The 11,567-nt window shown below is 33.7% G+C and overlaps 1 protein-coding gene across 1 annotated transcript; it reads left to right on the forward strand.

The window, feature by feature from the left end:
• Positions 1–6,603: 6,603 nt before the first annotated feature.
• On the forward strand, positions 6,604–7,870 carry LOC120259431 (MYB-like transcription factor ETC3). Its single transcript, XM_039267032.1, has 3 exons — positions 6,604–6,765; positions 7,386–7,452; positions 7,613–7,870. Exons 1-3 carry the CDS (start codon positions 6,744–6,746, stop codon positions 7,767–7,769), a joined length of 246 nt encoding a protein of 81 aa, XP_039122966.1. The 5' UTR covers positions 6,604–6,743; the 3' UTR covers positions 7,770–7,870.
• Positions 7,871–11,567: the final 3,697 nt, after the last annotated feature.

The following is an 11,567-nucleotide window of genomic DNA, read 5'->3' on the forward strand; positions in this document are numbered from 1 at the left end:
TTATTGTTTTCTTTAAAACTTCACTAAGAAAAACTCTAAAAAAAATAATACTAATGAGCATTCTGTTATTATTATTATTATTATTATTATTATTATTATTATTATTATTAGTGGAAATTGCCAAAAACACCTTGTAAGTTTGCAATATTGCCAAAAACACCCCGTTAGTTTTGCACTCCTCAAAAACCCCTTCTTTTTTAATACAATGATTTTTTAAACCCCCCAAACATCTAATAGTGATTGATAGAGTTAATTTGGAATTTTTTTGGACTGAAATTGTCCCTTGCGTGGGAAGTTATGGCAAGTGTGACGGGGTTTCGACTATAACGCCCTTGGAGTACAATGAGTTTCTATTTGAAAATGAAGCTTCTATTTAAAAATATGAGGTATGAGGTTCGCTTTAAAAAAATGAGTTTCCTGCTTTAAAAAAATGAGTTTTCTATTTAAAAATGAGTTTTTTTGTTTAAAAAAATTGAGTTTTCTGTTTAAGAAATGAGTTTTCTATTTAAGAAAAAGAGGTTTCTGCTTTAAAAAATGAGGTCTCTGCTTAAGAAATGAGTTTTTCGTTTTAAGAAATGAGGGTTTTGTTTTAAAAATGAGGTCTCGTTTAAGAAATGAGTTTTTTGTGGTGTATTTATCACCCCCAAAAATCTCTTTATCTGTAGTTGGATCGGGCCAAATGAGACAAAGCATGCTGCTCACAATCACAGCCACGCTCGATGAAAAATGGGATTTCATGTTCGGAGAAAAAGTGCAACCTTTCGACGCCTTCGCCCGACGACGAGGGAGCACGCGGTCTTCCCCGAGGTCAACGACGAAGAAGATGAAAGAGATGAGGGTCGACGATGCTAGTGGAAGACGATGAAGACGAAGACGAAGACGGCGAGATCGAACCCCTCATCGGCGCCCGCTTCCTCCCTCCGCTCGTCACACCGACTTAGGCACCATGGATCCAAAACCCCGGAATGATCCCTAACCCTAACCCTATTGCATATCCATGTTATGCGGTCTCGCAATCGAGAATGGTTCCGCTCAGTTCAGCTCCGCCTTATCCGACGCCGCCACCAAGACCTCACCACTCCGACCGCCGAGGAACGTCGCCAACCGGATCGCCAACGCCCGATAAAGATTTTCTCTTTTAAGACCCCATACGAGCAAAGGCCACCTTCGAGATCGCTCGCCGATCTCGGAGCTCGAAAGACTCTAGCGTCACGGCGAGATCGCCGACGATGAGATACTCAATGTCCCCTACTCAACGAGGTCTCTCGCTTTAAAAAAATAAGCTCTCTGCTTTAAGAAATGAATTCTCCGCTTATACGCTTGTTTGTCTTTGTTTAACTATCGATGTTTTCGCTTAATATATTGCGCTTACGCTTTAAAAAAAGTGCTTAAATATCGTTGTTTCTATTTAAATATGTACGAGTGCAACCTTCGACGCCTTCGCCGACGATCGAGGAGTACGCGGTCTTCCCCGAGGTCGACTTTACTGAAGAAGATGAAAGAGATGAGGTCGACTGACGTGGAAGACGATGAAGATGAAGACTGAAGACGGCGAGATCGAACCCCTCATCTGCACCGCGCTTCCCTCCCTCCGCTCTCCGCCACCGACTTAGGCACCATGGATCCAAACCCCTGAATGATCCCCTAACCCTAACCCTATTGCTATCCATGTTGCGGTCTCCGCAGTCGAGAATGGTTCCGTTCAAGTTCACCTCGCCATATCCGACGTCGCCATCAAGACCCTCACCACTCCGATCACCGAGGAACGTCCGCCAACCGGATCGCTCAACGCCAATAAAGATTTCTCTTTTAAGACCCCACACGAGCACGCCACCTTCGAGATCGCTCGCCGATCCGGAGCTCGAGACTCAGCCGCTCACGCCGAGATCGTCGACGATGAGATACTCAATGTCTCTACTCAATGAGGTTTCGCTTTAAAAACGAGGTCTTTGTTTAAAAAATAAGCTCTCCTGCTTAAGAAATGAGTTCTCCTGCTTTATACGCTTGTTTGTCTTTTGTTTAACTATCGATGTTTCGCTTAATATATTGCGCTTTACGCTTTAAAAAGTGCTTAAATATCGTTATTTCTATTTAAATATGTACTGGTGACCAAGATTAATTTGGTTTTTATATCCGGGATTAATTTATCATGTAAATATTTGTTTTTTTCCGTTTAAATATTAATGTTTTTTTGTTTTAAAAATGAGTTTTATGTTTAAAAAAAATGAGGTTTCTGTTTAAGAAATGAGTTTTCTGTTTAAGAAATGAGGTTTCTGTTTAAGAAATGAACTCTCTGCTTAAGAAATGAGTTCTATGTTTAAAAATGAGCTCTCTGCTTTAAGAAATGAGTACATGCAAAAAGGAATGCAAAAAAGAATGAAAAAAATGTATGCAAAAAGGTTTAAGGGCAATGATGGAATTTTATAATGCAGGGGTAAAAAGGAAGTGAAACAATAAAGGAAGGGTTGTCTGAGGTATGCAAAACTCATAGGGGCTGTTTGGGAAGTTTTGAAATTATCGAGGGGTAAACAGTAATTTTCCCTTATTATTATTATTTTGGTGTATATCAGGTGGAAGTTAATAGCAGGAAGACTTCCAAACCGAACTGCAGAAGAAGTGAAAAAGTATTGGAAGATGAATGAGATTGATAACATTGAGAAGAATAAAAATATTTACAAACCAATGTGCATCAAACATACCCCATCTTTCAAGTTCTAAATGGACAATTAAAAACAAAAGCTATTATTATGTTTTTTCCTATAAATTACTTATTTTTCATCTCTTAGTAATCTTTATGTATAATTTATAATTGATTTTGGCATTCGATTTTCGCATACTATAAGCATCATTGTTGAATGTATGGTTGAGTAATTCATGTTGGGTTTTAGTACGAGTCAATCAAGAAAACATTATTTAGATGATTTTTTTTTTAAAATATGGATAAACGTACAAATCCTCACATTTGAAAAGCTTTTAGTTATTCTGATTAAACAATCAATAACAACAATAAATGATTAATCTATACATTTTTTTAGGTATATTTTTTTTTCCTACAAACCTCACTTGAAAAGCTTTCATTTTCTTTTATGAAGACATTTTTTTATTGTCTAAAACAATGTTAATAGCATTTTAATCAATTCTTTCTTAACTTGTCAATAACAAGTGCCATTTCCAAATTTATTTAAGGTAAAATTTTATTTTTTTAATCAATCGAAATTCTTGACATTCATATCAATATAATTTATAGTATGTTATTTCATAACCACTTAACATTTAACCAATACATGTAACTAGCTTGCCATTTGCTCCCTCCATCCCATTATAAATGTCCACTACTAGAAGCTTTCAATATTCTGAATAAGTTATGCACGTACGTACCTAATTTAATTGTTAATTTCTAAATTTAATTTTACCAAATTTATTTAAGATAAATTTATTTTTTTAAACAATCTTTTATAGTAATTCTTGACATTCATCTCAATATAATTTGTAGTATGTTGTTTCATAACCACGTAACATTTAACCAATACATGTAGCTAGCTTGTCATTTGCTTCCTCCATCTCATTATAAATGTCCACTACTATAAGCTTTCAATATTTTGAATAAGCTATGCACTTACATACCTAATTTAAATATTAATTTTTAAATTTAATTTTATCAATTTATTTAAAATGCATTATTCTTCGTCATTATCACTTTGAATGCACAATCTTAGAATGGGAAAGATAAGCTAAATGCTTATGAAATTTTTAATTACAATGACTAATCTTACACTTCATGAAATATAGTTAAAGTATGTAATTATAATAGGATTGAGGGAGTATTTTATAAAACATGCATTTTAACCCAAAAGATTTACTGTAATCACATGTAATATAATAAAAAATATTTATAAGAAATTGAGAAGCATAGGTGTAGAGTTTTTAACTCAACACGCATATGTTCTGAGTTTGTGTGAATTTTGGGATTAAATTTTGGGTCCTCTCCGAAATAAATATTTGGCTTTAAAGATTCAGTGTCAATAGACCAAAAAACTAACAATCAATTTTAAACTTAGAATATTAAATTTATTATTTGTTAAATTTAAATTTAGAAATTTTATTATTATATTTTATTTTATTTAATAAATGGCTTTCCGTCGTGCACTTAAACCCATAATAATGGAGACCTTGCAAGTGGTGCCTCCTCGAAAAAAGAAATCATATCATAAAATAAATGCAGACAAAGAGATCATGATTGATTGAAGAAACAAATGTCCTATAAATAGGCCATAATCCTATATATGTATAAAAGTGCCAACAATCAAATTGCAACTGTTCCAAGGACCCATGTTCACGTAAATCCAAACAATGAGACATTGTTCACATGAAGAGTGCCCACTGCCCACATACCACTGCTCCCAAATTTAGATTTTCCACATCAAGTAATAACAAGTTACACAAATTATTATTATTATTATTATTATATAGATACACATACACATAATTTCATTAACAGTCTTTCTATTTTTTATACTTACTATTTTAATCTTTTTATTTTAAATTATAACTAATTGGTACATTTACAATTTTAATTTAGTCAGTCCCCTAAATCCTAAACTCTAATTCTAAATAATCAAAAAAAAGATGGCATGACTCATTTAAACATAATATAGAGACTTAAAAGCTACAATTTAAAATAAAGGATTAAGAAAATAAATTTAAAAATTAAAAAAATTATTTAGAAAATTATACATATTGATAAACATCAAATAACTTCCCGTAGAGAGACATTCAATATGTCTTATTAGGCAAGAAAATGAAGTTTCACCTCATCTATTGAAAAAGAATAAATTATTATGTATTTATAAATTTTGAGATGAAAGCACTAGCCCATTTGTACTCTACGAAGATGGGACCAATGTGATGTGATTAAAAAATAAAAATATTTTTTTATAATTTTATAATTTTTTTCAAAAAAAATAATGAAATGACCAAACGTCAAGTGTAACTTGTTATAAATTCTCACAATTTTTTTTTTATTTTAATTGGTGATAAGCGTCTCCATTTTTAAAAATTAAAATTCTCACGATTTCAAGTGTGTAATAATTTTTGAAAAAGTGGATAAACCACTTCAATAAAATAAGAGAAAGATAATAACCCCTGGACTCTCCCACAAAAAGGGGAAAGGACACCCAACCACTAGCAGTGGTGCAAAACATCTCAAAACACACAAACTTACAGAAACAAAGGAGTACATGCAAGAGAAAGAAAAAGGAGGAGACAGGGCCTCCTCCCCACCTAACAACCCGTAGAGAGGACTACTCTGAATCGCTGTCCCAGCCTCCCCGGCCATAAGCAACCTCAAGAATCGCCTCGACAGATGTTCCACCTCAAAGACGGGGACCCAAGAACTCCGGATCCTCGAACACTCCTCATGGCCTCATCCAGCCCCTTGTCACCCATCGCATGCTTATCGTCATCAGGACAATAATAAATGATCAATTTTAATAATGAGAATATGCACAAAGGCCGACATTGGCATTAAAAATGATATCATTTCTAGCAGTGCCAAATTATCCACACAATAGCTTTTCACTAATAAATCCACAAAAGTCCCTGAAGACTTTGGCAACACCGACCCCCTCCACGCGATCCAGAGATCACTCACCGAGAGAGGTGGCTCCGGCAGATTGACCAAATTAACAAAGTAACATTTATAAATGTAACTTACATTTAATACATTTCTTACCATTTTTTTTAATAATAAAGTATTGGTTGTCTTTGGTTTTTAAATATAAATCATACCTCCATTGATACACCTTCAAAGGAATTCTCATCTACCTCTTCATGGCAACTATGGGATGTAGGAGGTCCAAAGTGTGAGAGAATATATTTCGGACATTCTCAATGATTTTCCAAAGTGAATGAGAGAAAGAAGGTAAATAAAATGAAGAGGGCTTGCATTTTCCTCGTAACTAAGAGAGTAATTATTTTCATTGACAAGAATAATGTTGATTAACTAAGTATTTTGGTAAAAAAAATAATTAATGCACTAGATATTTCAGAGAGTGTCTTACAAAAAGATCAAAACCCACTCTTCAAAAGCTTTCTTCATATAGGACCGGAGACAGTACTATAACTTTCAAAGTAGAGAAGTGCAGCAAATTTGCTTAAAGGCCTTTGGTATCACAGCAAAATAAGCTATGTGAAATTTTCATTGCTTAGATTCAAATTATACGTTGGACATATATAGTAGTGGTAATGGATCCTTGGTTGTAAATGTGGGTTTGTAGTCAAAATCTCTTGTCAGCCGGGTGAAAGCGTATGGGCCGCGCGTTCACTTCCAGGTTTTGCATATGCCTTGATTATATATGTGTTTATCGTATTCGTAAAAAAAAAATTAAAAAAAAAATTAAAAAAAGTGCATCATACTTTAATGGCATAGAAATATGTTTCTCATTGAGGTAAATAATTTAGAGGAAATTCCAATACATACACCGTTGAACAGTTATTTGAACTGATTAACAAAGATTTGAACTAATAACCTGTACCACATGCAATGACTATATATAATTCTATAAAGCAGCAAACATAGAGTACGATGGAAGACGAGCCACAATTAATTTTAAGTGAATTATATATCTTAGTTTTTAATTAGTACAATGCCAGCTACTCATTTATTGCATAAAAGCTATAGACAAGGAGAGGGTTTGATATAGATAAGAGAGAGAGAGAGAGAGAGAGAGCTAGGGTAGAAGAGAATGGAAGAAGATGAGGTTCAAGGTAGTTCTTTTCTGTTTATCTGTTTTAATTTTTATCCCTTTTTCCTTTCTTGCTCTTGATGATTTTTGTTTTCAGAGTGCATGCTCTTGAAGGAAATATTGACTGCATGACTTGATTTATTTAACATCTCATCAATGTCATCTTTAATTATCAGCGGAAAAAACAAAAGACAAGAACAATATTAATATATTTCTTACATTATGATCGGTAATTTTTATTTTCTTTCTCTTGATTTTTTTAAGAGTGTATTTGACGGTAAACTGTACGTACTTGCAAGAAATGATATAATAGTTTATTAATGTCGTTTTTGTTCTCAGAAAGTGGGATCTTTTTTAATAATTTTCTTTTTTTATGCTCTCCATCTTTATTTTCGGAGTGTTTTTGAAGATAAGCTTTACTTGCATGAAATGATATAATAATTTATTAATGCATTTTTTATTCTCGGAAAGAATAATCTTAATGTATTGTGTTATGATACTATATATATATCTTTCTTTTGATATTTGTTCTTGAGTTTTTTTTTGAAGAAAAACTTCACTGCATGGATTTATATCTTGAGCAATTTTTGATAAACACAAATATACTAAAAAATTAAATATATTTATTGTCTTCATCATCAGAAATAAAAGACATGTCTCTAGAGGAAAAAGACTTGATTCACCGGCTTTATCGTCTTTTAGGAGACAGGTATATAACTCTCATTTTATTTCAATCAAAATAATAGTACATATTGTCTTCTTTAAAACTTTAGGGAAAAAAATTTATACAATGTTGTGAAAAAATAATACTAATGAACATTTTGCAGATATTGGTTTACTTATTATTATTATTATTATTTATATATCAGGTGGGAGATGATAGCAGGAAGGCTTCCTAACAGAACTGCAGAAGAAGTGGAGAAGTATTGGAAGATGAAAGAGATTGAGAACTTTGAGAAGAATAAAATTTACAAACCAATTTGCATCAGACTTGGCCCATCTTTCAAGTTCTCCATGAACAATTAAGAACAAATTAAAAGCTATTGTTATGTTTATTCCTTATGAAGGACTTATTTTCATCGCTTGGTAATCTTTATGTATGATATATAAATGTTTTTGACATTCAATTTTCGCATACTATTATTATCGTTGTTGAATGTATGATTGAGTTTTTTTAAAACATCATGTTGGTTTTATTATAAGTTAATTAATCAAAAAAATATTTAGATGATTTCTTTTTTCTTTAAGAAATATGGATACACCATGAGAGCAAACCCTCACTTTTGAGTTGGAAGGTAAATGCAATACATAAATTATTAAGCTCATGGCAGAAGGCATGCTGGGATTTCTCTGTATGTATAAGTGAATTAATCAACGGTTGCACGCACCCCATCATTAATGTAGCCTGACATCCCTTGAATGACGTTTAAGTGGCCTCTTCTATATCCATGTTGCTCATGTTAGGACCACTCATTTTGGAATGTCGCAATTTCCTCATATATATATATATATATATATATATATATATACAATCGCTGCTTGTGCTTTGGTTGTGTAGCCTCGGACCACTCTCTTCTGACAAATAATAAATATTAACCCTAAGGCTGTAATAGAGCCGAGCCAACTTTTATCATGTTCAAGCTCGGTTTAATACTATTTTAATGGAGCTGAGCAAACTTCAAGCTTCAGTTGTCAAGTTCGGGCTATGCTAGTTTAACAACAGTAATTAAAAATGATATGTTTAATTTATTGTAGTAACTAACATACTACAATATCAAACTATTTACGAGCTTTAAAAAGCTGAGTTTGGGAGTGTTCAAGCTCAACTTATTTATCTAAGACTTCAAAAATTAGGTTCAGGAATCATTCATTTAGTTTAATAAACAAATTAAGGCAGCCAAACTCTTAACAAGCCGAGCCTCCAATCTTTAAAATAACGCATTGGTTCATTTACTACCCTAAATCTAATTAATCCTCCTGATTTAGCGGAAGTCGTTAAGGTTGAGTAATTACATGCACCGTGTGCAAACAGGCCAAAAAGGCTTTGAATTCCTCGATGCTATCCGTTTCAAACAAACATGATACAACTGATGAACAACTCTCTGTCACTCATGAAGGATATATTCTCAAGTCTAAGGAGGAGCTTAAGAAGGATATTCACCTTTCAGTGGTCTTTGGGCCATGCATGTCTTTGAAGATCAAGAGCTGGCCGACGCACAAGTTTTGGTTTATAATTTTTTTTTTTGACAAGAGGAATAGATAACCCGAAGGCCCTGCTAAACCGTTAGGGACGTGCACAAGTCTCGATGGAGCAAGTGGGGGCGGGACCCCCACACACATGGGCGCTGGGACCAACCGCACACAACCACCGCTCACATCTCCCATAAATGTGCCCTCAGCCGAAAATCGAACTCTCACCACTTGGTGAAAAGCTCTATCGGCGACCCGTATACCAATAGACCATTTGGTCGTTGGCAGTTTTGGTTTATAATATTGATGCAGATTATGTTGGAACTAAAATTAGTCCCATATTGGATGTGATAACAAAGTGTCATGTACATATATAGGATAAGAAATGATGTAGTCATTGCCTTGAGGGTTTTTTATGAGTAACACATTCTAAGAGAATGTTCATAGATGCACATGAAGACGAGTCCACTTCTTGCAATATTGGGTCCACAGACTACTGTTGCTAGATCATGATCAATGCAATGTATTTAAACATCAGAAAAAAGATGCATGGACCGTTTTCTCTCTCCAGGCCATTTAGGAAGATTCTCAGTGAGGTTTATTGATCCATAGTTACTGGAGTTTGGTTTTGTTATTGCAGCAATAGGGCTGTGGCGCTTTAAATCCATCAGCCCCACTTCTTCATTGTTGGAATTAGAACACCTTTTTCAACTGTTGTTTTCCTGAGTGAGATGCTTTGGCGGGTACCAAGGTCACTTGACACGTTGAGGCTCTTAATTAAATTGTTTGCAATTGAATGATATATACATTTGAAGTTGTCATCTTTGGTTTCACTGGATACCTGAGGATGAACTTCATGTTTTTATCTAAAGATTTTCATGGAGTTTATTTGTTTGAATGTTTGTATGAGTTTTATGTGATATGTTTACAGGATTTTGTTTTTCTTATGAATACATGCTTAATGTTTTGTCAAGTTCTTTTTTTCTTTTTGTTCTGTTTGTTGTTTCTGTATTTCTTGATTTGTGTGTGTGTGCGTGAAAAGTTTGAACCAATTGATTTGTCAATCCCATATCACGCATTTCATCATATTATATATAGTTCCTGTTCTATGTACTGACTGATGAGTAACATTAATTAAAGCCATTTCTTGATCATCTTAGTTTTTCCTGAGTCATTTCCAAAAGTAACTGGTATCTACCATCTCTTAGTGATCCACAAATAGAGCATGAAGAGGATATTTCTGAGTGATAACATTGTCAAGAGTGATAAGGATGAATGTCATCCTCATATCCAAGCATTAGAGATATATATCCTTTTGTGTGATAGGATTGACATGAGTACAGCTCAATCATAATCAAAGAGATAGTTCTAGCTTGATTTGAGGGATTATAGTCCAAGTTTCAATGTTTATCTCATTTAGTTGTTTCTCTTGTCTTTATATAAATATGATGTACAAGCTCTCCTTGTTGCTCATGTTGACTAAAAGATAAGTGTAGTTTTTACCAAATTTCTTCTGTATATCCCAGCAGCATCTCTTGTCTTTGGATTAAGTAAGCAAGTCAAATGCATTATGTTTCATCTACTTTCTCTTTTTCATTTCGGCTATTACTAACCATTGATCACTGTTTGAGAAGGAAATTAGGAATTAATGCTTATTTTGAATTCTATTTGCTAGTAATTATAATGATGAAAAAATGAAGTTGCCTCTAAAATAGCATTGGCTTCACCTTGTAAAATTTTATGATGCACTGTTTTGCTCCAAAATTCTTTGGATTATTTTTACTAGTTATAATTAACATCTTGTCTCTTTTTTCTCCTTTCAAACTAATATTTGCATTCAGAGAATTACTTTTCTTCACCCGAGCTCTAACAGCCATATGCATATGCTACTCCTTTTCTTTTATTTTTTTCCCCTACATGTTTCTGTATTGTGTGTGTTTCCTTTCAGTGAAACCCAACGTGGAGAAAACAAAGTTCATGTCTAGTTATTTATCTCTGTTAGTTCCCCCTCCAAATTTCAGGTTTTCTCATGGTTTTAAGTTATACATCAATAGTATGTGGTGTCCAAATTTTTCTCAACTTAAATGTTTAATAACATCATATCAAAAGCTGCTTTCCATGAGTCCTTGCCCTGATGACTTTTCTGTTGCGTGTGAGGAAGTACGGAACTAGTGTGTTAATTCGTCGAATAATTGGTGTGTAGTATCACAATACCTAGCAATCACACAATGAATGGGCAATACAAAGATAACATACAACCAATCACACAAGAATAAAATAAAAGACACCAATTTAACGTAGTTCGGCTAAGAGCAAGCCTACATCCACGGGAGAACAATACTTCACTATATCATGGGGATAATAAGAGTACAAAAAATAGGCATAAAACCACAAGAGGATTACTAAGCTCTAAGAACTAGCCTTACCTCAAAAACAAGGGTTTTACCTTGTTTTAATGAGATCAAGCAAAAACAAGAGCTCTCATCTACACCACTCTTTTCACTCTCCAAATATAAGAGAACTCACCCTCTCTATCTTTCTCTCTTTTCTTTCATTACACAACACCGAACAAACATAACCCTATATAAATAATAGAGCAATCTAGACCGATGGATTAAAAGAGATCAAAATTTT

This window comes from Dioscorea cayenensis, chromosome 4 (genome assembly GCF_009730915.1).
Source record: "Dioscorea cayenensis subsp. rotundata cultivar TDr96_F1 chromosome 4, TDr96_F1_v2_PseudoChromosome.rev07_lg8_w22 25.fasta, whole genome shotgun sequence".
Taxonomy (NCBI): domain Eukaryota; kingdom Viridiplantae; phylum Streptophyta; class Magnoliopsida; order Dioscoreales; family Dioscoreaceae; genus Dioscorea; species Dioscorea cayenensis.

Excerpts from the sequence above, each read along its gene's own strand:
- LOC120259431 (XM_039267032.1), top strand. The coding sequence starts at position 6,744 with ATGGAAGAAGATGAGGTTCAAG. Across the intron at positions 6,766-7,385 it reads GGAAGAAGATGAGGTTCAAG|AAATAAAAGACATGTCTCTA; the intron begins GTAGTTCTTTTC and ends CTTCATCATCAG. Across the intron at positions 7,453-7,612 it reads TATCGTCTTTTAGGAGACAG|GTGGGAGATGATAGCAGGAA; the intron begins GTATATAACTCT and ends TTTATATATCAG.